Genomic DNA, 26,306 nt, shown 5'->3' with positions numbered 1-26,306 from the left:
ACCTGCAGAGAAAGAGAGAGAGAGACAGTAAGCGGGGCGGGGCACGCTGCGGAAGACAGACCTCCTGCCCTGGGAGACAGCACCCCCCCACCCCTGAGAGAGAGATCGACAGAGAAGGGGACAAGATGCAGTCAGAGAAACCCCAAGGTGAGCAGAGGGAGGCAGAGACAGACGGGAAGGGAACAGAGAGGGATCATGGCAGAAACAGAGAATGTGTGGCAGAGACAATGAGACTGACAGATGGAGAGTCAGAGACAGAGAAGGAAACCAAAACCAAACCCACCAAGGCTCAGGCCCAGGCAGGCCAGGGATCCAGGCAGCAGGTGCAGGAGGGACCGAGGCCCAGGCAGAGGGCAGGACACTGTGGGGTGGTAGTCCAAAGCACGAAGCACGGGCAGCCCAAGGAGATGGGGCAGGAGAGCCTCACCTGCTGTGCGGAGCCCCTGGGCCCGGACGCTCAGGTCCCTTTATAGAGGAAGCGGCAGCGGCAGCGTGGCAGGCGGCGGGCGGGTTCTAGGTCGGGGCTGGGGCCCGGGGAAGCCCCCAGGGCTTAGAAGATGCTGCTGTTTCAGTCAAAGGCAGGAAAGGCTGAGGCCTAGGAGAGAACCACAGGCTGGGGGTTCAGGCGACTGAGTTCTGGGAAAGGGAGTTGGGTCAGGGGAATCGTGGGCTGGGAGGGCCAGGGAGTGGGGTCAGGCCTAGAGTTCCAGAGAAGGGACAGTCAATTCGGAGAGGAGGAGGTTGGGCAGCTGGGGTGTGGGCTGGAGGCCCGGTTCCCTGAAGAGCAGTCATATATATAACATCTCTGCACCCTTGGCTGAGTACAGGCTTCTCTCTTTGCCCATTTCCTTCTCTTGTACCCCTGCCCTTGTCCCAAACAACTCAAGTCATACTTGTTCCAGTATACAGACTTTCCAGCCCATCTGGAAGGTTTCACATCAAGAAGGTTCATTATATATCCTCTTCATCGGGGACATTCTAGCGTTTGCCTCTCGTGCAGGTGAAAATATTAATGGAGCCCCCTTCCACTCTTGAAAATGTCCTAGTTTGGAAGATATATTTTTTGGTCCCCTTACTCAGAGATGATGCTGGACACTCAAGTATGATGATGTCTTATATCACTCCTGAAGGATGCCCTCCATCTCTTCCTGACCTCAGGTGGCTTCCACAGATCAGATTTATATAACCACAAATAAATACACACTCCAGGATCAATGTGGCAGACACCTTCCAATATTCTCTACAAGGGAAGTTTCAGAATTCCACATGGGTGAGGCTTAAGGGTGGTGACTTAGGGTGGGGTGGGGACAGCTAAGGGACTTGTCCTGAAGCTGCATTTGCAGAGCCAATACATTATTTTAAAATTGTTCCAGGCCTGGTGCAGTGGCTCACGCCTGTAATCCCAGCACTTTGGGAGTCTGAGGCAGGTGGATTAGTTGAGGTCAGGAGTTCGAGACCAGCTGGCCAACATGGTGAAACCCCATCTCTAAAAAAAATACAAAAATCAGCCAGGCGTGGTGGTGCGCATCTGTAGTCCCAGCTACTCGGGAGGCTGAGGCTGGAGAACCATTTGAACCCAGCAGATGGAGGCTGCAGTGAGTCAAGATCACACCATTGCACTCCAGCCTGGGGGACAGAGCAAGACTGTCTCAAAAAAAAAAAAAAGTTCCAAAAATGTTTTCCTTTTTATTGATATGTAACTTAGGTATGAGGTGGACACCTCTTAAGTGTACGACTGATGAATTTTTCCATCTATATGTAGCCACCACCCAGTTCCACGTATTTTCAGGTTCCCAGCAGGTTCCCTCATGCCCCTTCCCTGCTGATACCCTCCAAAGATAACCAACCACTCTCTCTCCTTTGTCACCATAGATTAGTTCCTCCTGCTTTGGGGCATCATATAAATGAAATCACACAGAATGTACTCATTTCTGTTTGGCCTCTTTCAGTCAGCATTATGTTTGTGAGATTCATCCACGTGGTTGTATGTATCAGTAATATTTTTTTTTTAAATTGCGATGTGGGCAATAACTAGGTGTGTCCCTTGATCTGAAATAGCAGAGTTTGGACTTTGAGAGAGAAGTGCTTCTGGGGGCCGGGCGCGGTGGCTCAAGCCTGTAATCCCAGCACTTTGGGAGGCCGAGACGGGCGGATCACGAGGTCAGGAGATCGAGACTATCCTGGTTAACCGGGTGAAACCCTGTCTCTACTAAAAAATATAAAAAACTAGCCGGGCAAGGTGGCGGGCGCCTGTAGTCCCAGCTACTTGGGAGGCTGAGGCAGGAGAATGGCGTAAACCCAGGAGGCGGAGCTTGCAGTGAGCTGAGATCCGGCCACTGCACTCCAGCCTGGGTGACAGAGCGAGACTCCATCTCAAAAAAAAAAAAAAATTGTGATGTGATATTCTGTTGTATCAATATACTCTAATATATTCTGTTGATGGGCATTTGGTTTGTTTCTAGTTTTTGTCGAACACGAAAAATGTTGATACAAACATTCTCATACATGAGCCCATTTTCAGTTAGCTTACAAGTTACAAGGTTTAAAAAAAAAGCAAAGTTTCTAAAGATGACTTTATTCACTTTTCCTAAGTTTGAGATAATACCAACTGGTCACTTCAAATATTATTACTGCTACTGATGTGATTTTACTTGGAGAGTGTTAGAGGGGTTGGAGCTGGGGCTGGTGGTGACCCGGGGTCAAGCCCACTGTTCCATGGGGGCAGACCACTTCTCTCCCCAGGCACAAGGTCCCTGAGGGGTCTTGGTGTAACATGGAGGGACATGTAATTAACATTCTGGGTGTGTATGAGTTATTTCTCCTGTTCTCCTTCTCTACTTGAGGCCATGTACCTTTGCCTTTTATGCTTTACTAGTCTTAGCCATTATTTCTGTAGGGGCAGAAAGGGGTGATCCCTTCCTGACCCATCATAAGGGTTATGGCCAATACTCCTATAACAAAAGACAGATTAACAAGAGAAAAGCATAATACATTTATTTAATCAAAGTTTTAGAGGACATGGGAGTCTTCAGAAATGAGGACCGAAGGACCCAGGGAAATCTATTTTTATGCTTAGATTTGATGAAGAATGAACAGCTGTGCAGAAATGTAATTGAACAAAAGGAGTATAATCTAATGGTAATAGACTGGAATTGGGGGGATCCCAGTAAGGCCTGGCCATATTCTTCTTGATCTCTCTGTACAGCATTCCTTCCTCCCAGGGATAGGGCAGAACCTCTTCTGGAATGAAAGTCTTATAACCTACTATCAGATGAGGTAGGTCAGAAAATTTCTTTTCCTTTTTTTTTTTTTTGAGACAGGTTCTTACTCTGTTGCCCAGGCTGAAGTGCAGTGGCACAATCTCCACTCACTGCAACCTCTGCCTCCCGGGTTCAAGCAATTCTCCTGCCTCAGCCTCCCTAGTAGCTGGGATTACAGGCACTCCATCAAGCCCGTCTAATTTATTTTTGTATTTTTAGTAGAGATGGTGGGTGGGGGGGGTCTCACCATGTTGGCCAGGTTCGTCTCGAACTCCTGACCTCAGGTGATCCGCCTGCCTTGACCTCCCAAAGTGCTGGGATTATGGGCATAAGCCACTGTGCCCAACCTTCTTTTCATTCTTTTAACCTTATCTCTTGCGTCAGTGTTGGTTTCCCTCTTAGCCCCTGTTCCTTTCTTTTTCTCCGTGTTGCCCTTTCTTTCAGGGTCCTTTTTGCTTCCTGTTGTCTCTTTCTGCTTCTCTAATGGTATGAGCTGATAGACTGAGACCCCAACTGAGCTATATTAAAATATAAAATGGTATTGTAAGACTGGGTGCAGTGGCACACGCCTGTCATCCCAGCACTTTGGGAGGCCGAGGAGAGTGTGAGAGTGGATCACGAGGTCAAGAGACAGAGACAATCCTGGCCAACATGGTGAAACTCCATCACTGCTAAAAATACAAAAAATTAGCCGAGCGTGGTGGCACGTGCCTGTAGTCCTAGCTACTAGGGAGGCTGAGGCAGGAGAACTGCCTGAACCTGGGAAGCAGAGATTGTAGTGAACCAAGATCGCACCACTGCACTCCAGCGTGGGCAACAAAGTGAGACTCCATTTCAAACAAACAAACAAACAAACAAACAAACCAAAAAACAAAAAACCAAAATGGTATTGCAATTAATAGTGAGACACAGAGAGAAATTTAAATTAAAGAGGAAGAAATTTAAATTAAAGGCAAGAAGGAGTGATGGGGAGACGAGAGACAGAGAGGAAGGAAGGGCAAGACTGGGCTGAGGCTGTGTCACGTGCATGTGAGATATGCTGAAGGATGCTCCTTGAGATGAGCCAATCTTGGTTTCAATCTCAGTTTCGGAGGTTGTATGAAATTTGGTTTCTTTCTTGGGCAGGCCAGCAGTTGGTTTGGGACTTTCCCTGGGTGGGAGAGCTGATGACTGGAGTCTTGTGCCCCAAACTCAGGGAAATACAGTCTTTATAGTGGTCTTTGTGGAGAAACTAGTGAAATCTCTGAAGCCTCCAAATGAGACTGAAATGACATTAGCTTCAAACTTGAACTTAGCCTCAAAACCTAAATTGGGATTTAATACCAACATCAACCCTAACCCAAATTTAACCTCAACCCAAATCACAACTCAGACTCAACCCCAACTGTAACCCTAACCTCAAATCTAAACACATTCCAATTAATAACCCCCTAAATAAAACTCCTCTACCCCAACCCAACCCTGTTTCTAGGGCTAATCTTGAAACCAGTTTACCACCACTCCTAACACTAAACTTAAATCTGACTCTAAATGTAAATCCAATCTGAGCCACAACCTAAAGTTGAACTTTATCCTGCTTTATGAATTATTCATCCATTCCTCCATTTAGTGAGTATCTGAGTGCCTACCACATGCTGGGCATTGTTCTAAGGCAGGAGGGACACAGAGGCAAAGGGATCAGAGAAGGCACCTGCGGAGCTTGTATTCCAGTAAGGCCAGATGGAAAAGAAAGAAACTGAAGAAGAAATTGGTACGTAGTGCTATGAGAAAATAAGACAGGCTGGTGTCGTTAGAGTGGCAGGGAGCTACTTTTAAACACAGCAGTCAGCAAAATCCGCTTTGAGTGATTGGGTGGCACTAGAGCTGAGACCCAAATGACAAAAAATAGTGACCAGGTAAAAGTTTGGGAGCAAAGCATTCCAGGTAAAGGGAGCAGCTACTGCAAATGCTGGAAGGCGGAACTAAGCTGGGGGTGTTGGAGACAAACAGGCGGCCAGTGTGGCTGGAGCAGACAGAGGCTGGGAGAGGGGTGGGAGATGAGGTCAGAGAGGAGGGCAGGGGCCAGGTCATGCAAGGCCATGCGAGGAGGATAAAGCCTCTAGATTTCATCCAGCCACAGGAAGCCTTTAAAGGTTGTCAGTGTGTGTGTTGCAGGGGAGAGAGATAGAGGAGAGAGAGGTGAACACAGGTGATTGGATTTTTTTTTTTTTTCTTTTTTGACATGGTGTCTTGCTCTATGGCCTAGGCTGGAGTGCAGTGGCACCATAATAGCCCACTGCAACCTATCATGGGCTCAAGTCATCCTTTCACCTCAGTTTCCCAAGTATCTAGGACTATAGGTGTGTGCCACTGTGCCTGGCTGATTTTAAAAAATATTTTAAAATTTTTGTAGAGACAGGGTCTCACTATGCTGTTTAGACTGGTCTCGAACTCCTGGTTTCCAAGTGATCTGCCCATCTCAGCTTCCCAAAGTGTTTGTTGTTGTTGTTGTTGTTTGTTTGTTTGAGAGGGGGTTTCCCTCTTTTTGCCCAGGTTGGAGTGCAATGGCTGATCTCAGCTCACTGCAACCTCTGCCTCCTAGGTTCAAGTGATTCTCCTGCTTCAGCCTCCCAAGCAGCTGGGATTACAGGTGCACACCACCATGCCTGGCTAATTTTTTGTATTTAGTAGAGATGGGCTTTCACCATGTTAGTCAGGCTGGTCTCGAACTCCTGACCTCAGGTAATCCGCCTGCCTCAGCCTCTCAAAGTGTTGGGATTACAATTGTGAGCCACTATGCTGGGCCAGTCTCCCAAAGTTTTGAGATTACAGGCATGAGTCACCACACCGGCCCTGAAATTTTTTTCTTTCTTTTTTTTGGAAATGGAGTCTCACTCTGTTGCCCAGGCTGGAGTACCACGGTGCAATCTCAGCTCACCGCAACATCCACTGCCTAGGTTCAAACGATTCTCCTGTCTCAGCCTCCTGAGTAGCTGGGATTATAGGTGCATGCCACCATGCCTGGCTAATTTTTGTACTTTTAGTAGAGAAAGTACACCATCTTGGCCAGGCTGGTTCAAACTCCCGACCTCATGTGATCCACCTGCCTCGGCCTCCCAAAGTGCTGGGATTACAGACATGTGCCACTGCACCCAGCCTGTTTTTTTTTTTTTTGGAGATGGAGTCTCACTTTTTTTTGTCCAGGTTGGAGTACAGTAGCACCATCATAGGTCACTGCAGCCTTGAACTCTTGGCCTCAGGCAATCTTTGTACCTTAGCCTCCCAAAGTGTTGGGATTACAGGCATGAGCCACTGAGCCTGGCCTGGACTATTTTTTTTTTTTTTTTTTTTTTTTTTTTGAGACGGAGTCTTGCTCGGTTGCCCAGGCTGGAGTGCTATGGCGTGATCTTGGCTCAGTGCAACTTCCACCTCCCAGGTTCAAGTGATTCTCCTGCCTTGGCCCCCTGAGTAGCTGGGATTACAGGCATGCACCACCATGCCTAGCTAATTTTGGTATTTTTAGTAGAGATGGGGTTTCATCATGTTGGGCAGGCTGGTCTCGAACTCCTGACCTTGTGATCCACCCGCCTCAGCCTCCCAAAGTGCTGGGATTATAGGCATAGCCAACATGCCCGCCCTGGACTTGTTTTTAAAAGATCGCTGTGGCTCCTGTGATTAGGCTGGCTGTTAGGAGACAGGTGGCAGTGGCATTAATGGTGAAGAGAAAATAGTGGCAGCCATGGAGATGGAGAGAAGTAGACAAATTTGGGATATATTATACATTCCAAGGGTAGAATCGACATGACTAGATGATGGATTGATGGGTGGGAGATGTAGATACTGGGAAAGAAGCAGGATTCTGATGGATGGAAAAACTAAAAACTTCTATTTTGGGTATGGTAAGTGTAAGTCTATTAGACACGCAAGTAGAGATGTCACTTGGCAGATAAACATCTGGATTTCAGGGCAAAGTCCAAGCTAGATAAAGAAACCTGGGCATGGTCAGCATGAAGATGGTGTTTAAAGCCATGGAACTTCTCTTGGGCATCCCTATAAGACCCCTTTGAGGCACTTGTTTCCCCTCACAATGGATGCAGTACATCTTCCATTCTGAATTCCAGAAGCAACAACCTCCTGCTCCCAGAAGCTAAACTCTCCAGACTTAGTCTTCTGAATTCCCACTGGGATTTCACCTCCCTGGATTCAATTCCCGACTCCACAAGGACCCTTCTACCAATCCACTTCACAATATATGGTGGAACTCCTCACAGTTTCAAATCTTGTCTTCTATGTTTGAAAGCGTTTTCCTCTGGGCATTTTGAAACCTGGCTTTCCCCTAATGATGCTAGTCCTCTCTGTGGTGAAGGTTGCCCTTTCTTCGACCTCCATCACTAGAGGAATGAAGGTAGAGAGGGGTTATTATTTTCTCTCCCCCGGACCATTGGCAACCTCCTCCTCCTCTCCCAAAGCATGTGCCTTTTGCATTGGCCATGCTCTTCCTGTCTTCACAGCACAATCTTATCCATCAAAATCTTGGTTATGCTTTTAACAACTTGTATAACTAGCTTAGTCTTTCTCCACATCTTATCCCTACCACCATCCTTGTTTGTTTGCTTTTTGAGACAAGGTGTTCCTCTGTCACCCAGGCTGGAGTTCAGTGGCATGCTCTTGGCTCACTGCAGCCTTGACCTCCTGGGCTCAAGTGATCCTCCCACGTCAGCCTCCTGAGTAGCTAGGACTACAGGCGCACGCCACCATGCCCGGCCTGGCCTTTTTTTTTTTTTTTTTTTTTTTTTTTTTTGCAGAGACAGGGTTTTGCTATGTTGCCTAGGCTGGTCTTTTAACTCCTGAGCTCAAGCGATCCACCTCCCTTGGCCTCCCAAAGTGCTGGGATTACAGGCATGACCCACCACACCCGGCCTCCTACCATCATCTTTAAAAGTCACAAAGATCGGCTGGGCACAGTGGCTCACACTTGTAATTCCAGCATTTTGGGAGGCCGAGGCAAGCAGATCATGAGGTCAGGAGATCGAGACCCTCCTGACTAACAAGGTGAAACCCTGTCTCTACTAAAAATACAAAAACAAAATTAGCTGGGCGTGGTGGCAGGCGCCTGTAGTCCCAGCTACTTGGGAGGCTGAGGTGAGAATGGCATGAACCCGGGAGGCGGAGCTTGCAGTAAGCCAAGATCGCACCACTGCACTGGGTGACAGAGCGAGACTCCGTCTCAGAGGAAAAAAAAAATAAAAATAAAAAAAGAAGCCACACAGATCAGATGAGTCTTACAATCTGGCCTCTCAATTCTCCAAGTTTCTCAAATCTACTGGTTTTACAGTCTCTTCCCTCCTCCATTTTAGCCACCCAGGAGTAAGGTTGTACCTTAAACCCCAGCATCACTTGGAAGAATTATGCCTTCAAGATCTTGATCTCTGAATTACCCTTCTCATCACAACCACTCACTTTTCACATCTCCCAGTCTCTGCCTCCCCTTGTATCAGTTCTTTATTCTTACCAAGACTTCCGGCTGCTTCTGCTTTCCTGGTTTTGCTTGTCGATTTAACATATACTGCATGATCAACAATTTCAACTCCACTTTGTCTGCATTTTAGAATCTCTTACCGCTAGGCACCGAAGCTCATGCCTGTAATCCCAGCACTTTGGGAGGCCAAGGCAGGTGGATCACCTGAGGTCAGGAGTTCGAGACCAGCCTGGCCAATGTGGTGAAACCCCATCTCTACTAAAAATACAAAAATTAGCTCGGTGTGGTGGTGGGCAACTGTAATCCCAGCTACTCAGGAGGCTGAGGGAGGAAAATCGCTTGAACCTGGGAGATGGAGGTTGCAGTGAACCAAGGGTGAGCCATTGCACTCCAGCCTGGGCAACAAGAGTGAAACTCCGTCTCAAAAATTGACTTGGGTAAACTAAGTGGTCTCATTCTTGGGGCTTTGTCTTAGGCTGCCAAGCACTGCAGTAGACAGCTGAGTCACCATGAGGCCTATAACTAATCCTGGCCAGCTAATCTGACAGTCATCAGTGTTTCTGGACACAACTTTTACTCATTCTTTGTTGACTCCCCATTATACTCCTGTGCGTGATGTTCTAAATCTCCATGCCTCTGATGCCCTTCACTCTCATCTATTAACATTTCCTTGAGCTTAAGGCCATCCAGTGTGGATCTCACTTCCCTCTTTTCCCTTCATTTTGTTATTTATATTTAATCTTTCCTTACATATTGACTCACAGTACTTTTTCTTATTTCCAAGGCTGATCCTTTTATCTGTACTCTATTCCACTTCCTCTATCTTTACTACATTCTCTCCCCACTTTTTACTTAGGTTTTCACTCTTTCTCTTGTTTGTTTTTGGGATAGTCTTGCTCTGTTTCCCAAGCTGGAGTGCAGAGGCATGATCTTGGCTCACTGCAACCTCTACCTCCTGAGTTCAAGTGATTCTCCTGCCTCAGCCTCCTGAGTAGCTGGAGTTACAGGCGTGTGCCACCACGCGCAGCTAATTTTTGTATTTTTAGTAGAGACAGCATTTCACCATGTCGGCTAGGTTGGTCTTGAACTCCTGATATCTATGGTCCGCCCACCTCGGCCTCCCAAAGTGCTGGGATTACAAGTGTGAACCACCACACCTGGATTTTTTTTTTTTTTTTTTTTTTTTTTTTGAGACTGAGTCTCACTCTGTCACGCAGGCTGGAGTGCAGTGGTGTGATCGCAGCTCACTGCAACCTCTGCCTCCTGGGTTCAAGTGATTCTTCCACCTCAGCGAATAGCTGGGACCACAGGCATGTACCACCACGTCTGGCTAATTTTTGTATCTTTTGTAGAGACGGGGTTTTGCCATGTTGGCCAGGCTAGTCTTGAACCCCTGGCCTCAAGTGATCCGCCCACCTTGGCCTCCCACAGTGCTGGGATTACAGGTGTGAGTCACTGCACCTGGCCTATCTTTGTCTCTTTAAGCATCTTCATTTTACATTCGATTTTATTTCTTGAAAATAAACAACAAAAAAGATCCTTCCTTGAACTCTTTCTCCCTCAAATGTCCAGTCCATCATCTCACCTTCCCTTTTCGTGTGATGTCTCAAAAGACTAGCCCCTTAACGAACCACTTTTTCAGGAACTGGTAAAATTTCCCTCATCTGTGGGTAGAACTAAGAGATGATTCTCAGTTATTCTGTGTTCACCATTCTGACTTCGTGCCCACCACCTCCTTTTCCTCACCTCCCACTCATTCCTCAACCTATGTAAAGTGATTTCTGCCCCTCTATTAAATGGAAACGGTTTTCTCAAAATTTGTAATCGTCTAGTTCCCAAACCCAACAATCTTTTCAACCCTCATTTACTAGACCTCTTTGAAGCCTCAGACATGGCTGCCCTGTCTCTGCTTGGCATCCCCCGCCCCCACGCCCTACTTTTCTGACTGCTCCCAACCTCTCCTTTATTGGTTCTCTTCCTTCGATCATGCTCAGGGCTCTTCTGGTCACTCTGCCCCTTCCCTTGAAGATCCTGTCCACTAAAGGCTCAGCCTCTACTAGGAAGGGAATGATGCCCAAATCTATTCCTCCAGACCCAACTTCTCTTGGGCTCCAGACCTGCTTTCTGGAAATCTCCACCTGAGAGTCATGCTGGTACCTCAAATCTTCTTTGAGCACTTTATTACCCTAAGCAGGCATACCTATACATTATAACTATAATGTATAGTTATTTGTATATTGTCTCATTAGACTGCAAGTTCTATGAAGGAAGTGACTTTATTATTTATACCTATTGTCAAGCAGTGCCTTGCTCCTAACAGGTGCTTAAAAGTTTTTTTTTTTTTTTTTTTTGGATAGAGTCTTGCTCTGTCACCCCGACTGGAGAACAGAGGTGTGATCTCAGTTCACTGCAACCTCGCTTCCCGGGTTCAAGAGATTCTTGTGCCTCAGCCACCTGAGTAGCTGGGATTACAGGCACCCACCACCAGGCCCAGCTAATTTTTATATTTTTAGTAGAGACAGGGTTTCACCATGTTGGCCAGGCTGGTCTTGAACTCCTCACCTTAAGTGATCCTCCTGAAGTGCTCCCACCTTTGCCTCCCAAAGTGCTGGGATTACAGGAGCGAGGTGCCTGACCACCACCACCCACCTTTTGGACAGACATTGAGAGGATTTGTGGTGTTAGGAAAAGGGCTGCTTAACACACAGTACGTATTCATTCACAAGATGATGACCGTTTTCTTACTTGTCTGTACTCCTGCAGCACTCTCCTGTTCTCCCTCTTTCTCATCACCTGGACCACTGCCCACAGGATGAAGTCCAATCTCTGACCTTGACTTTCTGTGGTCCTTTCTTCATCACACGTTCCCTCACACCTGTGCTTCTTTTACCTCAGGATGCTCCTTTCCCGGAACATACTGCATTTTCTGACTTGTCAGGCTCTGCTCAAGACATGTTATTTGCCTATGGAAACTTTCCATCCACCTCCACCTAGCAAACCCGTTCATTAGAGCAAGTTCAATGCTGTCTCCTCAGAGGCTCCCTGGAGGCTTTCAGATGGACTTCATCTCCCCCCTTTCTGTAAACATCTTAAACTTTACTCATCATGCCTTGAATCAGTTAATTAGGTATGGGTCTGCCTCCCCACTAGATTGTAAGCTTGAAGCAGGGTTTAAATTGATCTTTGGGCTACATAATGCTCAGCTGACCTACACGGAACAGAGTTCCTCCCAGTTCCTTTTCCTAACTTAACCCAAACCTGTCCCAATCTGAGTCCTCAAAGTGACCCTCTCCAATCCCATTATTCTTTTCTAGGCCTATTCCTCCAATTGAATCCCAGTGCATCCTCCACTGAGACTCAACTCCTGGTGCCAGCTCGAGAGAGCAGAGATACACTTCCACCTACCCACTGTTTCACGGCAGGCACTGAGCCACCCCTTGGGAATCCCGGGCCCCCCGCCCCTGCCCCCACCATGCTGGACAGGATGCCTGCTGCCTGCCCCAAGGGGTCAGAGGAAGCCAGGGCCTCTAGGGCTCAGTATTTTTATCAGCCTAGGAAACAAGAGACACAGAAGCGGAAACCATGTGGTCAGAGAAAGTGAACAGCCCTTATCTCAGGGGAACCCCCACCAAGGCTGGGGGCCAGACACCAGGTAGGGTCGTTGAAAAGACTGTGATCCGGTGGGCCCAGGTTTCAGGGCTTATTTTGCTTTGGTTTTATGTAACTCATGCAGAAGGGGAAATGATGTGCTTAAAAACCAGTAAGAAATCTCCTGGGTGGAGGAGCAAATTTGGTCACCAGTTTTCTGCAATTTACCTCTCAACCCCCAGCTTAGGGACCATAACCCCAACTCCCCCCAAGGCCAAACCTGGGCTCTTTGCATGCCACTTCCGAAAAGCTCCAGCCTGTGAGAGGAACCGGACGCCAGGGTCACACACAGCTTGAAGTCTCTTCTCTGAATCACAGCAGCTTCCTCTCACAGGATCTTTCTCACCAGCCCTTCCCCCTTCCTGCGCCCTGAACATCTGCCTGGTCCTTCAGAGGCCTTGGGTCTCTTCCGAACTTCAGGCTCTCTGTCTTCTTCAAGGATCTCATGCTCACCCATGTTCCCATGTTCCCAGAGGTTTGCCCTCCCTGTACTCTACTGACTTCCACTTCCACTCCTGGGATTCTCCTGTAGAGACCTGGGCTCATAAACCTGAAAAATAAGTTTCTGATGGATAAGATGCTCTGGTGTAACTATGCAGACAGTGCACTCACCAGCACATGCCTGTACTCTCCTTGCGGCCCTGTCCTTTCTTTTTGCCGAGTTCCCAGTTGTGTCCTGGGCGATGGTAGTGGGGTCTGGTCTGTCATTTCCTATCTTAGTTTCCAGGGAGCCCCCCTCTCTCCTCCGTGGGAATCCCAGACTCTCCCTCTACCCCTCAGGACTTCAACTACTGATTCTTGGAAAAGGAAATGTTTATAGGGAAGGCCATGCCTGGGCTGCCCAGAGATGAACTCAGGTTTAGGATGGGGCAGAAGCTGAATGGCAGAGATGAAGATTGGGGCCCTGGAGGAAGAGAGATACAACTGACAAGCTAGAGGGCAGAGACGGATGGAGCCAGCGGCATGGCTGGCCTTGGGTGTGGAGCTCCAGTTGCCCAAGAACAGACAACCCAGGTTACATAATTTTGCTCTTTCCACCTCCTTCCTCTGCTCCTAATTTTAGCAACTGAAATTCCACTCCCCCACAGGGCTCTTCCTCCAGCCATTCTGCTTTTATTCCCCATCCTCCCCCAGCCTCCTCATGGCCCCCCAGCCCCGGCTGCCCCCAACTCGCTCATTCAGTGACTCAGCAAAGGGAAAGCCCTGTGTTGGGGGAAGGGGGTGTTAAGTGGGGAGGAGGATGTGGTTCAGCTTGGGGAGCCAGGGAGGGGAGGGAAACTGGTTTTGTTCCCCTTTTTGCCTCTGTTCGCATCTATTTCTCCAGCCACAGACTGCAGGGTGGACAAGACTCCGGTGTAGGGAGCGCAGTGAGACTGCATGGCAAACTGGGCCTTCTTAGGGCTGAACTGTGGGGGCATGCAGAGGCTTCTTGCCTCCAGCTGAGAGCCCGCGTTAGCGTGTGTGTGTGTTGCAGGTGTGTGGGAGCTGTGGGTTTCAGCAGGCGGGGCGGGAAAGGAGATGTCATGGGTGATGAAAACCACAGCAATGGAAAAAGACAGAGGAGACACTGGGAGTGAGATGTGGAACCAGGTCTTATTAGGAAACGGCAGAGTCAAAGAGCAGTGGTGGCGGCCCGCACTCCCCACCCCCACTTGTTACAAGTTTCGCTCCCACCCATATCCTCTGCTGAGCAGCACCTGGCTCTTCCTTGTGGTCCCCATCCTTTCCCTTACCCTTCCTTCTGCCTCATCCTGAGGCTGCAGCCCCGAAGTTTCTTGCTTCTTCCCTAGGGTCACTTGAGGGCCTCTGCATGGCGATTCAGGGCCTGAGAAAGGGCTGTCACCGCTCCCATCACACGGCCCAGCTCCCAGGTCTCAATCTGGCTTCGGAATCGCTGCAGGAAGCGGTCAGGGTGCCAGCGGACCTGCTGGACCCTCAAGTACCTCCTCAGAGCCCCCTGTTCCTCCAAAGGGGGGCCCCTGGCCACCAAGGCTGCAGCCATGGCCTCTGGGTCCCCTCCCCCAGGGCAGGGCCAGGGCACATCACCAAATCGCCAGAGGCTGCCCCTCCCCGCTCCTCTGGGGTGCTCTGCCCTGGGCCCAGCCCTGGCTGGCTTGGGTTCTCGGTCCCCTAGAGCCTCCTGCGCCCTCCTGGCTCGGCTCTCACGCAGTTCTTCCTCCTTGACCCGGGCTCGCTCTCTGAAGAGCCGCTGCTCCTCCTCCTGCTGTCGCCAGCTCTGACTGGAGCCCTCAGCCCGTGGGGGTCGACAGGATCCCTCTGCTTCTCGCTGCTGCTGCTGGCACTTCTGGGCATGTTCCCGGGCCAGGCGATCTGACCAGGCTGAGAAGGACTCAGGTTCCTGGGTCTCATGGGAGGTATCACCTGTTTGGGAGGGTGGGATGGGGGTAGTTGGAGAGAGGCTGTGAGAAGGTGATGGACCGCAAGAGGCAGGGAAACACAGAGAAGGAGGCAGAGGAGCCTAGTGTGATGCATTCATGCAGATGGAAAGCGGCCAGCAGGGAAGGGCAGCTGTGGATAGCAGTGGACTTCTCACCTTCAAACCTCCCCATGACTTCCTGCCACTCGTCCTCCAGCTCACCCTGGAGCTTCTGCCTCCATTCCTGCTCCTTGGAGGCATCTTCTTCTTCCTCCTCTTCAGCAGAATCCCAGGGGGGTCCCCAGCCCAAAATTTGGCCAGGGGTTTCCCCATCCTTATTCTTTATTCCCATGGCAGAGGGACAGCGGCTTAGCAGCGGGAGGAAGAAATCGGTGTAGGCTGTTGGTGGGAGAGCAGGGAGCAGAAGTTAGCTGGGACTCCCACTCCTCGGCAGAGCTGCCATCTTGAATCCTGCTGGTCACTCACTCCCTTGGTCTTAAAGCAATGGAAGGGTGGCCCACATGTATGCCTCCTGGGTATTAGGAAATAACCATCACTGATAAATACAGACTGATAGTTTACCACATGCATGATAAGTGTAGTAGTTTAAAATATTCTTGGCTGGGCATGGTGGCTCACGCCAGTAATCCCAGCACTTTGGGAGGCTGAGGTGGGCAGATCACGAGGTCAGGATATCAAGACTATCCTGGCTAACACAGTGAATCCCATCTCTACTAAAAAATACAAAAAATTAGCCAGGTGTGGTGGTGGGCACCTGTAGTCCCAGCTACTCGGGAGGCTGAGGCAGGAGAATGGCGTGAATCTGGGAGGTGGAGCTTGCAGTGAGCTGAGATCACACCACTGCACTCCAGCCTGGGGGACAGAGCGAGACTCTGTCTCAAAAAAAAAAAAAAAAAAAAATTCTCACTTGTGTCTCCACAAACTATTTCAGTGTCCCAGAAGTTCTACCATGCCAACTGACATTTTCTGACCTGCCCCCAGCCACCAAGGCAGTGCCAAAATTCTTTGACTATGCATTCCACTTTTCACTTAAAAATACTGTCACTATATAAATCCCTTATTTTCTCATCTGAAACCATATATATGAGACTGGGAAAATATCTGAACGCCCTACTCTGGGCCATTAATAATTCACAAATATGTAATACTTATCTTTTATTATCACTTATCAATAAACTGAGTAAAATAAATGTTTTCAGGGGAATTTCTCTCAGTCAGCCTTACCAGGGGATGATGGGAGAGGGGTGGGGAGGTGAACCGGCAACAAGTATGAGCCACAGAATGTGGCCGCAGCAGAGCAAGTTCTTTCCAAATGACTGCTGACCTAGGGCGGGGAAAAGGAGTGGAGTGTGACAGAGGGTCTCACCCACGGGCTGAGAGAAAACAGGAGCGGAACCGACGTTCCTGAACTCCCCTTTCCTTCAGTCCCAACCTTGTTGCATCTGGCCCAAGGTTAGCTGAGTGCCATGCTACTTCCTTCACTGCCAACCCAGGCACCCTGGCCAGGCCCACCTACTGTGGCCGCCAACCAACTCTTTCACCTGGGGGATAGAAGAAGGGGAGGGAGGCAGCCATCCTTCCTGTGGACCTACTTTCTTTCCCCGGGGTAAGAGGAAATGGACTAGCAGTCCTTAAATCTTTATTCGGTAGTGCTGGAAAGTACTGTTTACCTGGCAGAAAGCTGGAATAGGGGAAGGCAAGGCCAGGAAGGCAAGAAGACAGAACGGCCCAGCTGTGGCTGGTCAAGGCCCACCATCCCTACCCAAATCACATCAGGGTGAGGGGAGAGTGGGGGCACTTCTCCCTAGTGCTGCTGTGACCTGTCACAGACCCTCTCAACTTATCCCACCCAGGGAGTACCTGGTTCTGTCTTTCATTCGCATGTTCCCCACCTGAGCTCACTGCAGGTGTGAGTGTAGTGGGTGCTCAGGCTTGCATGGGAGGTTTACATTCATAGGTTTCAAGGAGTAGGACCTCCAACTATAAAAACATAATATTAAACAGCCACTACAACTGAGGCATGTGTTTGAAAACAGCTGGCTACAAAACCGTAGAGAGGATCAGATCTGGCTGGGCACGGTGGCTCACACCTGTAATCCCAGCACTTTGGGAGGCTGAGGGAGGTGGATCACAAGGTCAGGAGTTCAAGATCAGCCTGGCCAAGATGGTGAAACCCCATCTTTACTTAAAAAAAAAATATATATATATATATACACACACACACACACACACACAGATATATATATATATATTAGCCACGCGTGGTGGCCAGTGCCTGTAATCCCAGCTACTGGGAAGGCTGAGGCAGAGAATTGCTTGAACCTGGGAGGCGGAGGTTGCAGTGAGCTGAGATTGTGCCACTGCACTCCAGCCTGGGCGACAGGGTGAGACTCTGTCTCAAAAAAAAATAAAAAATACAAAATAAAAAATAAAATAAATAAATTAATTAATTTAATTAAATTAAAAAAAAAAAAAAAAGAAGCAGAGAGGATCAGATCCTAACTGTCTAAAACAAGAGACCAAATCCTATGGTTGGGGGAAAAAAAAGGCTGGGTGTGGTGGCTCATGGCCTGTAATGCCAGCACTTTGGAGGCCGAGGCGGGTGGATCACCTGAGGTCAGGAATTCCAGACCAGCCTGGCCAACATGGTGAAACCCCGTCTCTACTAAAAATACAAAAATTAACCAGGCGTGGTAGCATGTGCCTGTAATCCCAGCTACTTGGGAGGCTGAGTCAGGAGAATCACTTGAACCTGGAAGGCAGAGGTTGCAGTGAGCTGAGATTGTGCCATTGCACTCCAACCTGGGCAATAGAGGGAGATTCCGTCTCAAAAAAAAAAAAAAGAAAAAAAAGAAAAAAAATAGACTGGCAAAAAATATGTAAAAATTCTAGCCTATGGGTGGTGGGGCTGTAGGTGGCTTATCCCCCATTTTTATTTGACATTTTAATGTGAAAGGGATATAATTAAGTTGAAATTTTCTTTTTAAAGAAGGAAGAACAAATTCGATGACTATTAACAGCGTACTGTGATCCCTTCCAGTCCTGTCTTGGTGTACATAAAAGCATACATATGACACATATGTAACCATACTACAAATATTGCTTGGCAACTTGCTTCTTTAACATCTCATTTATATTTTTTCCACAGGAATATATACAGTCTACCTCATACTTTTTGATGACTGTATAGTGTTTCACTTTGTGTACAAAACAAATCTCCTTACCCCAATATCGATAGACTTTGTTTCCAAAAATGTTCAGCCTCATGAGTATCTTTGTTGACTCGTTACAGTCTTTCTGGGGCCGGGGTAGATTTTCATAAGTGGAATTTCTGAGTCAAAGACATGTGCAATTTTGCCAAACTGCTCTCAATAAGTTTGTGCCAGGATACAAGGGTGCCTGTGTCTTCCTTTACCAAAATTGAGTATCATCAACCCTTTTAATTTTGCCAGTTGGATAGATTAAAAAAAATTTTATTAATGATGTTCGTTTCTTTTTCATGTCTTTTGGCTATCTGTATTTTTTTTGTGAATGAATTGCTCATATTCTTTATCTACTTTTTCTTTGGAAATTACACATATTGATATGAGGGTTCTGTACACTGTATGTGTTATACATATTGCAAACATTTTCTTCTATCTGTCTTTAAAAAAACTTTTTATTGCCCGGGCGCGGTGGCTCAAGCCTGTAATCCCAGCACTTTGGGAGGCCGAGACAGGCGGATCACGAGGTCAGGAGATCGAGACCATCCTGGCTAACACGGTGAAACTCCGTCTCAACTAAAAATACAAAAACCTAGCCGGGCGAGGTGGCGGGCGCCTGTAGTCCCAGCTACTCCGGAGGCTGAGGCAGGAGAATGGCGTAAACCCGGGAGGCGGAGCTTGCAGTGAGCTGAGATCCGGCCACTGCACTCCAGCCCGGGCTACAGAGCAAGACTCCGTCTCAAAAAAAAAAAAAAAAAAAAAAAAAATTTTTATTTTTGAGACAAGGTCTCGCCCTGTTGCCCAGGCTGCAGTGCAGTGGCATGATCTTGCTCACTGCAAACTCTGCCCCACCTGGGCTCAAGCGATCCTCCCACCTCAGCCTCCTGAGTAACTGGGACTACAGGACTACAGCCACGTACCACCACGCCTGGCTAATTTTGTATTTTTTGTAGAGACCAGGTCTCACTGTGTTGTCCAGGCTGGCCTTGAACTTCTTGCTCAAGTGATCTGCCTAGATCTGGCTCAAGTGACCTGCACCCAGCCTAAAATTTTCATGTAGTTAAATCTGCATCAATATATTATTTTCTGACTTTTTATTTCATTTCACTCTTAGGAAGGCTCTATTTTAAGATTATAAAACATTCTCTGCATTTTCTTCTACTACTTTAAATGTACACTTATTTTTATTTTTAGAAATTAAAAAACTCGGCCGGGCACAGTGGCTCACGCCTGTAATCCCAGTACTTTGGGAGCCCGAGGTGGGTGGATCATGAGGTCAGGAGTTCAAGACCAGTCTGGCCAAGATGGTGAAACCCCATCTCTACTAAAAATACAAAAATTAGCCTCACGTGGTGGCAGATGCCTGTAATCCCAGCTACTCGGGAGGCTGAGGCAGGAGAATCACTTGAACCCAGGAGGTGGAGGTTGTAGCAAGCTGAGACTGTGCCATTGTGCTCCAGCCTGGGTGACATAGCAAGACTCTGTCTTGGGGGAAAAAAAAAAATAGTTCACCTTTCTCCAGTATTAAAAATGCCCCCTTTAGGCCGGGCGCGGTGGCTCACGCCTGTAATCCCAGCACTTTGGGAGCCCGAGGTGGGCGGATCATGAGGTCAGGAGTTCGAGACTAGCCTGGCCAATATAGTGAAACCCTGTTTCTACTAAAAACACAAAAAATTAGCCGGGTGTGGTGGCAGGCGCCTGTAATCCCAGCTACTCGGGAGGCTGAGGCAGGAGAATGGCTTGAATCCAGGAGGTGGAGGTTGCAGTGAGCCGAGATCACACTACTGCACTCCAGTCTGGGCAACAGAATGAGACTCCATCCCCCCACACCGCCCCCCCAAAAAAAGAAATGCCCCCTTTATAGCGATTTACCAGATCAACCGCTCCCAATGCTCTTTAATAAGCTGGAGTTTCATACTAAGAAAAATAAACATAAAAAACATTTTGGCCAGGCGCGGTCGCTCACACCTGTAATCCCAACACTTTGGGAGGCTGAGGTGGGTGGATCACAAGATCAAGAGATCAAGACCATCCTGGCTAACACGGTGAAATCCCGTGTCTACTAAAAATACAAAAATTAGCTGGGTGTGGTGGCAGGTCCCAGCTACTTGGGAGGCTGAGGCAGGAGAATCTCTTGAACCTGGGAGGAAGAGGTTGCAGTGAGCCGAGATTGTGCCACTGCACTCGTCTGGGCAACAGAGCGAGACTCTTTTTCAAACAAAACAAAACAAAAAACAAAAACAAAAACTAAAAACCTTCTGTGGGATGAGAATGGTGGCTCACGCCTATAATCCCAACATTTTGGTAAGCTGAGGTGGGCAGATCGCTGGAGGTCAGGAGTTCGAGACCCGCCTGGCCAACATGTTGAAACCCCATCTTGGCCAGGCGTGGTGGCTCATGCCTGTAATCCCAGCACTTTGGGAGGCTGAGGCAGGTGGATCACGAGGTCAGGAGATCGAGACCATCCTGGCTAACACGGTGAAACCCCGTCTCTACTAAAAATACAAAAAATTAGCTGGGCGTGGTGGCGGGCGCCTGTAGTCCCAGCTACTTAGGAGGCTGAGGCAGGAGAATGGCGTGAACCTGGGAGGCAGAGCTTGCAGTGAGCTGATATCGCACCGCCACTGCACTCCAGCCTGGGCAACAGAGCGAGACTTTGTCTCGAGAAAAAAAAAAGAAACCCCTTCTCTACTAAAAATACAAAAATTGGGTCAGGCATGGTGGCTCACACCTGTAATTCCAGCACTTTGGGAGGCCAAGGCAGGTGGATCAAGGAGTTCGAGACCAGTCTGGCCAACATGTTGAAATCTCGTCTCTATTAAAAATACAAAAATTAGCCAGGCGTGGTGGCAGGCTCCTGTAGTCCTGGTTACTCAGGAGGCTGAGGAAGGAGAATCACTTGAACCCGGGAGGTGGAGGCTGCAGTGAGTCAAGATACTGCCACTACACTCCAGCCTGGGGGACAGAGGGAGACTCCATCTCAAAAATAAATAAATAAAAATAAAAAAATTAATAAATAAAAACAAAAAAATTAGCTGGGCATGGTGGTGTGTGCCTGTAATCTCAGCTACTTGGGAGGCTGAGGCAGGAGAATTGCTTGAACCCAGGAAGCAGAGGCTGTAGTGAGCCGAGATCGTGCCACTGCACTCCAGCCTGGGTGACAGAGCAAGACTCTGTCTCAAAAAAAAAAGGAAGCTGGAAGCCGAATGAGATGGGTCTTTCAACCAAGGAGTTAGAAGGCCATCTGGTGGCAGGGCTGGCAGGGGACCAGGAGTAAATAAGGCCAGAGAGGACACCAGGGTTTGGGAGTGAAGGCACTGAGCTTGGGTCCCCCTCTGGAAGACAATGACCTGAGAGATGTGAGATTTCAGACAAGTTCCCGAACCTTCTGGGCCCTGCTTTCCTCATCTGTAAATGGGATATCAGTCTTACCAGCTTCTTAAAATTCAATACAATAGAGTTGGGCATGGTGGCTCATGCCTCTAGTCCCGGCACTTTGGGAAGCTGAGGTGGGCAGACTGCTTGAACTCAGGAGTTGGAGAACAGCCTGAATAACATAGCAAAACAGTCTCTACCAAAAATACAAAAAATTAGCTGGGGATGGTGGTGTGTGCTTGTAGTTCTAGCTACTAGGGAGGCTGAGGTGGGAGGACTGCTTGAGCCCACGAGGTAGAGGCTGCAGTGAGCCAAGATTGCACCACTGCACTCCAGCCTGGGAGACAGAATGAGACCCTGCCTCAAAACGAACAAACAAACAATAAAGGAAATCCCTACCATACTATCAGGGGCATTTTGGCTGAGCGTGGTGGCTCACGCCTGTAATCCCAGCACTTTGGGAGGCTGAGGCTGGCAGGTCACCTGAGGTTGGGAGTTTGAGACCAGACTGACCAACATAGAGAAACACTATCTCTACTAAAAATACAAAATTAGCTGGGCGTGATGGCACATGCCTGTAATCCCAGCTACTCGGGAGGCTGAGGCAGGAGAATCTCTTGAACCCAGGAAGCAGAGGTTGTGGTGGGCTGATATTACGCCATTGCACTCTAGCCTGGGCAACAAGAATGAAACTCCGTCTCAAAACAAAACAAAACAAAACTCCCATTTTTGTGAGGCAAATTGGGCTCACAGAGGTAAGTTGCATGTCCCTGTCGATGGCAGAGCTGGGGTCTGGATGCAGGTCTGCCTCGGGATAATCTGCTCTTTTGCCTTCCAGGGTCCTGCCTCTTACAATATGAGCTGTCAAGTTAGATGCCTACACTTGGTAAATCTACTCTGTTTTAAGTAAAAACAACAAGAAGAAACAAATCTGAATATGCTAGCCTATCTCAGGTATGTTAAAGGACATTTTAAAATAGGGGGGGTTTTGACCATTTGGGGGAGGTTTTGTGGGAGGGGCCTTCTGTCTATACTTGAGCTGGGGGATGTTAGGGTTGTTCATCGGATCTAGAGGTTTTCCTCTAATGTTCTTACTCCAGAAGGAAATCTCTAGATGGGGAAAGAAGGTTTCACCTTTTATTCTAGTAAGCAGGGCTCTACCTATAAAGAGCTGCTTCCACCACTATTTTTTTCCTTTTTTTTTTGAGACAGAGTCTCACTGTCACCCAGGCTGGAATGCAGTCGTGTGATCTCGGCTCACCACAACTCTGCCTCCCGGGTTCAAGTAATTCTCCTGCCTCAGCCTCCCAAGTAGCTGAGACTACAGATGTGCACCACCATGCCTGGCTAATTTTTGTATTTTTAGTACAGACAGGTGTTTCACTACGTTGGCCAGGCTGGTCTCGAACTCCTGACCTCGTGATCTGCTTTCCTCGACCTCCCAAAGTGCTGGGATTACATGCATGAGCCACTGCGCCCAGCCTCCACCACTATTACAATATCACCAGGTTCCCCATGTGAATCCTTCAAGTGCCAAAAGTTTTGCAGAATTCAAATGATTTTGGGACTTGATAGGGCTGACCTAAAAGTATACTCACTGTATATTAGGTAGCCCAGGAGGGCCTGGGTAGCCCCAAGAACCAAACACATGAGTGTTTCTGCAGGGAAATGTATGAATATTGACATCAGTAGGATAAAAATAAATCATAGATAAGTCTTTAGTTCAGATTAGTTTTCTGTCACCAAATGAATTTTGGTGGCAGCCTGATGAAAAATGTTCGGTTCTCAGAGTGTTTTTGAGTTTAGAATTGTGGGTAAGGGAGTATGGACCTGCTGATAACAAAAATAGGAACAAGGCTAGGCGTGGTGGCTCAAGCCTGTAATCCCAGCACTTTGAGAGGCTGAGGTTGGTGGATTACCTGAGGTCAGGCATTCGAGACCAGCCTGTCCAATGTGGCGAAAACCCATCTCTACTAAAAATATAAAAATTAGCCGGACGTGGTGGCACACGCCTGTAATCCCAGCTACTCGGGAGGTTGAGGCATGAGAATCACTTGAATCAGGGAGGAAGAGACTGCAGTGAGCCAGGATCGCACCATTGCATTCTAGCCTGGGCAAGACAGAAACTCCATAAAAAACAAACAAACAAACAAACAAAAAAACCAGGAACAACAATCGCCAGCATCTACCAAGTGCTTATTGTGTGTGCCAGGTACTCTAATTATGTACTATGTCAATTGCTTCTCCAAACATATAAAGCACAACATGGGTACTTTGAACATGGGCACAATCAAGGTACAATGCTATAATGTCTAACACAGGACAATGTAGCTGTTAAAAGCATGGACACTCTATCTAGTCCATCTGGGTTATAATCTCTGCTCTACCAGTGAATAACTGTAACTTTGGCAAATGACTTATCTATGCCCTGTTTCCTTAGCTGGGAAATGGGGTATAATATCAGTACTCACCTCCTAAGATTGTTGTGAGGATTAAATGTGTTACTTTATGAGAAATGCCTGGCACATAGCAAAGGTTGTTATTATTTTAATATTTACACATCGGCAAACTAAGCCTCAAGTAACCTGTCCAAGAATAGGTAGCTATGAAGTGTGGAGCTGGGATTTGGAGCTGGGGTTTGAATCCAGGCAGTCTAACTCCAGAACCTACCTTCTATGCTACTTTTTGGCTACAAGCAAACAATCCATCAAGAAACAAAGTAGGGGCTGGGCATGGTGGCTCCTGCTTGTAAACCCAGCACTTTGGGAGGCCCAGGCGGGCAGATCACAAGGTCAGGAGATCAGGACCATCCCGGCTAACACGGTGAAACCCCGTCTCTACTAAAAATACAAAAAATTAGCTGGGTGTGGCGGCGGGCGCCTGTAGTCCCAGCTACTTGGGAGGCTGAGGCAGGAGAATGGCGTAAACCTGGGAGGCGGAGCTTGCAGTGCGCCGAGACTGCGCCACTGCACTCCAGCCTGGGTGACAGGGCGAGACTCCGTCTCAAAAAAAAAAAAAAAAAAAAAAAAAAAGAAAAGAAACAAAGTAGCTACTAATCTAAACAGATGTGAAATTTGAAGACCAGTTGCTGTTTGGGGAATGTTGGGTTCTTCAGACAATGGTAGCTCAGGAATGTAAAGGCACAAATGACAGCCATATGCCAACTTGGTTAAATCCTTCCCTAGGTCCTGATGACAAAATAAGTAGCTTAATTCTCAACTATTGGTTGGCTTTCGTTTCAGGTCTGGTCAGCTGCTTATGACCTTGTTCCCCACTGAGCAGACTCACCATCTGGGCCTTGGCGGGCAGCAGCATGCAGTGCCGTATCCCCATGGCGGTCCTGGTGGGCAGGGTCAGCCCCGAGCCGAAGCAGCAGGCACAGGGCTGGGGCATCGTGGCGGGCACAGGCCCGGTGCAGTGGTGGGGGCTGCCCAGCATCTACATCGAGGCCTGGGTGTCGCTGGAGGAGGGCCTGGGCCCGGACCAGCCGTCCTGCAGACAAGTAACGACGGAAGCGACGTTCTCGGCGTTGGCGTCGGGAAGTGGAGGCCATGGAACTCTTGGGCTGAGGAAGGAAAAAAGGCAGCAGTCAGGACTTCAGCCTTGGCTGGTCCTTCTCTCTCCATCTCTGACATCCCCTGTTGTTTCTCCCTTTGGTTCCGTTTTTTTCTAATATCTTCAACAAGAGATAAGGCCTATCCTAACCCTTATCCTTTATCAGATGACAGATTTGAATAAAAAAATTTTTTTTGAGGGGGGTGATGGATCAGAGATTTAATTTTTTTAATGTAAAATTCGAGAAAAGGGTAAATAATTGGTTTAAGGCTCAGGAGCCCAGGTAAATTTTTAATTTTTAACAAAGAACTTTTTAAAAACCCAACAGGGCCGGATGGGGAAAATTTTTATCAGCAGAAATCTGAGTTTTAAAAAGTCACAGATAATCTCCAATAATGATCTAGAAATTGAATATCATGTACCCGGCAGACAGATGTGGAGGCTTCTTCCTCTGGAACCTGGGGGGAGGGGTTACTCATCAGACCTGCCCCCGCCCCCCCAAGTACCCCCAGAGCTGTAGGCCCAAGGCCTGTGTTTAAGAAGCTCGGAGACGGGAGGCGGGAAGGGCGGAGACACTCCAGGCTGGAGGAAATGGCGCAAGCAGACTCGCAGGTGGAGGGCGGAAGTGAACTGTGAGGGGCGTTACCGGATGTCGTTCCGCCCCGACAGGGTGGTTCTTGACCACATCTCCCGGGGGAAACTAGGGAACTTGAGTTAAGGGTCCGTCTGAAACCAGAAGACTGGACTAGAGGCGAGGAAAAGGAGGGGAGGGGAGGGGAGGGGAGGGGAGAGAGAAAAGAGAGTTATTTGGAGGTTTTTTCCCGCCTCCTCTAACTTGGCAGAGAGAGGAGATGGTTCAGTGATGGACGAAAAGATGAGAAGAGAGAGAAAACGGGAGATAAAGATAGGATGAAAATCACATTAAACATGGAAAACAAAAACAAAAACCACAGTGGGCCAATTACAGGGACAGATCAAAAAAGAGAAAAAATACACACAAAAGACAGAAGACTATCGTAGGATAGGGCAAGTGAGATGCAGAAATTTGTACTTGAGAAATATGTAGAAAAAAATGGAGATGTTAACAACGGGAGGCAGGGGAGGGGGCAGGGTGGTGGAGAGCGAGAGAAAGGGAGAGAGTTAGTTTAGAATTAAGCCCAGAATGCTCTTTTCCCAGCACAGGTTGCATGATGACATCCTTACCTTTTCACCCCATTCACAACCCTTTATGCTTCCTCTGATACCACCAATCAAGTTCTCCTTCTCCCACCAATCAAGTTCTCCTTCTCCCACCCCAGTACTCCCCCGTCTCCGCCCCTGCCTCATCCCTAGACCTTTCCGACTGGGATGACTAATCTGTTATAAACCCACAGCTTTGGGCCTGGTCTCTGCTGCTCCCAGGCGGCCCC

The 26,306-nt window shown here is 48.3% G+C and overlaps 1 protein-coding gene and 1 long non-coding RNA gene across 7 annotated transcripts; one reads left to right on the top strand and one right to left on the bottom strand.

Moving 5' to 3' along the window:
• Window positions 1–87: 87 nt before the first annotated feature.
• LOC140708862 (uncharacterized) lies at window positions 88–24,678 on the top strand. The gene is made up of 3 exons (XR_012089106.1): window positions 88–147; window positions 22,181–22,296; window positions 24,585–24,678. It is a non-coding gene; the product is annotated as an uncharacterized lncRNA (long non-coding RNA).
• On the bottom strand, window positions 13,941–26,247 carry NFKBIL1 (NFKB inhibitor like 1). Of its 6 annotated transcripts, XM_073005863.1 has the most exons (5): window positions 26,101–26,155; window positions 24,631–24,907; window positions 15,989–16,088; window positions 14,921–15,142; window positions 13,941–14,748 (listed from the first exon to the last, which is right to left on the bottom strand). In XM_073005863.1, exons 2-5 carry the CDS (start codon window positions 24,778–24,780, stop codon window positions 14,159–14,161), a joined length of 1,062 nt encoding a protein of 353 aa, XP_072861964.1. In that variant the 5' UTR covers window positions 24,781–24,907; window positions 26,101–26,155; the 3' UTR covers window positions 13,941–14,158. The 6 variants fall into 6 exon arrangements, with proteins under 6 accessions (XP_072861964.1, XP_007971322.1, XP_007971323.1 ...); XM_007973131.3 differs by lacking the exon at window positions 15,989–16,088 and having other exon boundaries at window positions 26,101–26,247; XM_007973132.3 differs by lacking the exon at window positions 15,989–16,088 and having other exon boundaries at window positions 14,966–15,142; window positions 26,101–26,247.
• Between the last annotated feature and the right edge of the window lie 59 nt (window positions 26,248–26,306).

This window comes from Chlorocebus sabaeus, chromosome 17, assembly GCF_047675955.1.
Source record: "Chlorocebus sabaeus isolate Y175 chromosome 17, mChlSab1.0.hap1, whole genome shotgun sequence".
Lineage (NCBI taxonomy): Eukaryota > Metazoa > Chordata > Mammalia > Primates > Cercopithecidae > Chlorocebus > Chlorocebus sabaeus.
This window is presented reverse-complemented; position numbering and strand designations above follow the sequence as displayed.

What these genes read in the sequence shown, in the direction of transcription:
- NFKBIL1 (XM_007973131.3), bottom strand. Translation starts at nt 26,223, where the DNA reads ATGAGGCAGGGGCGGAGACGGGGGAGTACTGGGGTGGGAGAAGGAGAA. An exon ending in TGCCCGCCAAGGCCCAGATG is followed by an intron (nt 15,143 to 24,630) that starts GTGAGTCTGCTC and finishes TCCCACCAACAG; the next exon opens with CCTACACCGATTTCTTCCTC. An exon ending in AGTCATGGGGAGGTTTGAAG is followed by an intron (nt 14,749 to 14,920) that starts GTGAGAAGTCCA and finishes CCTCCCAAACAG; the next exon opens with GTGATACCTCCCATGAGACC.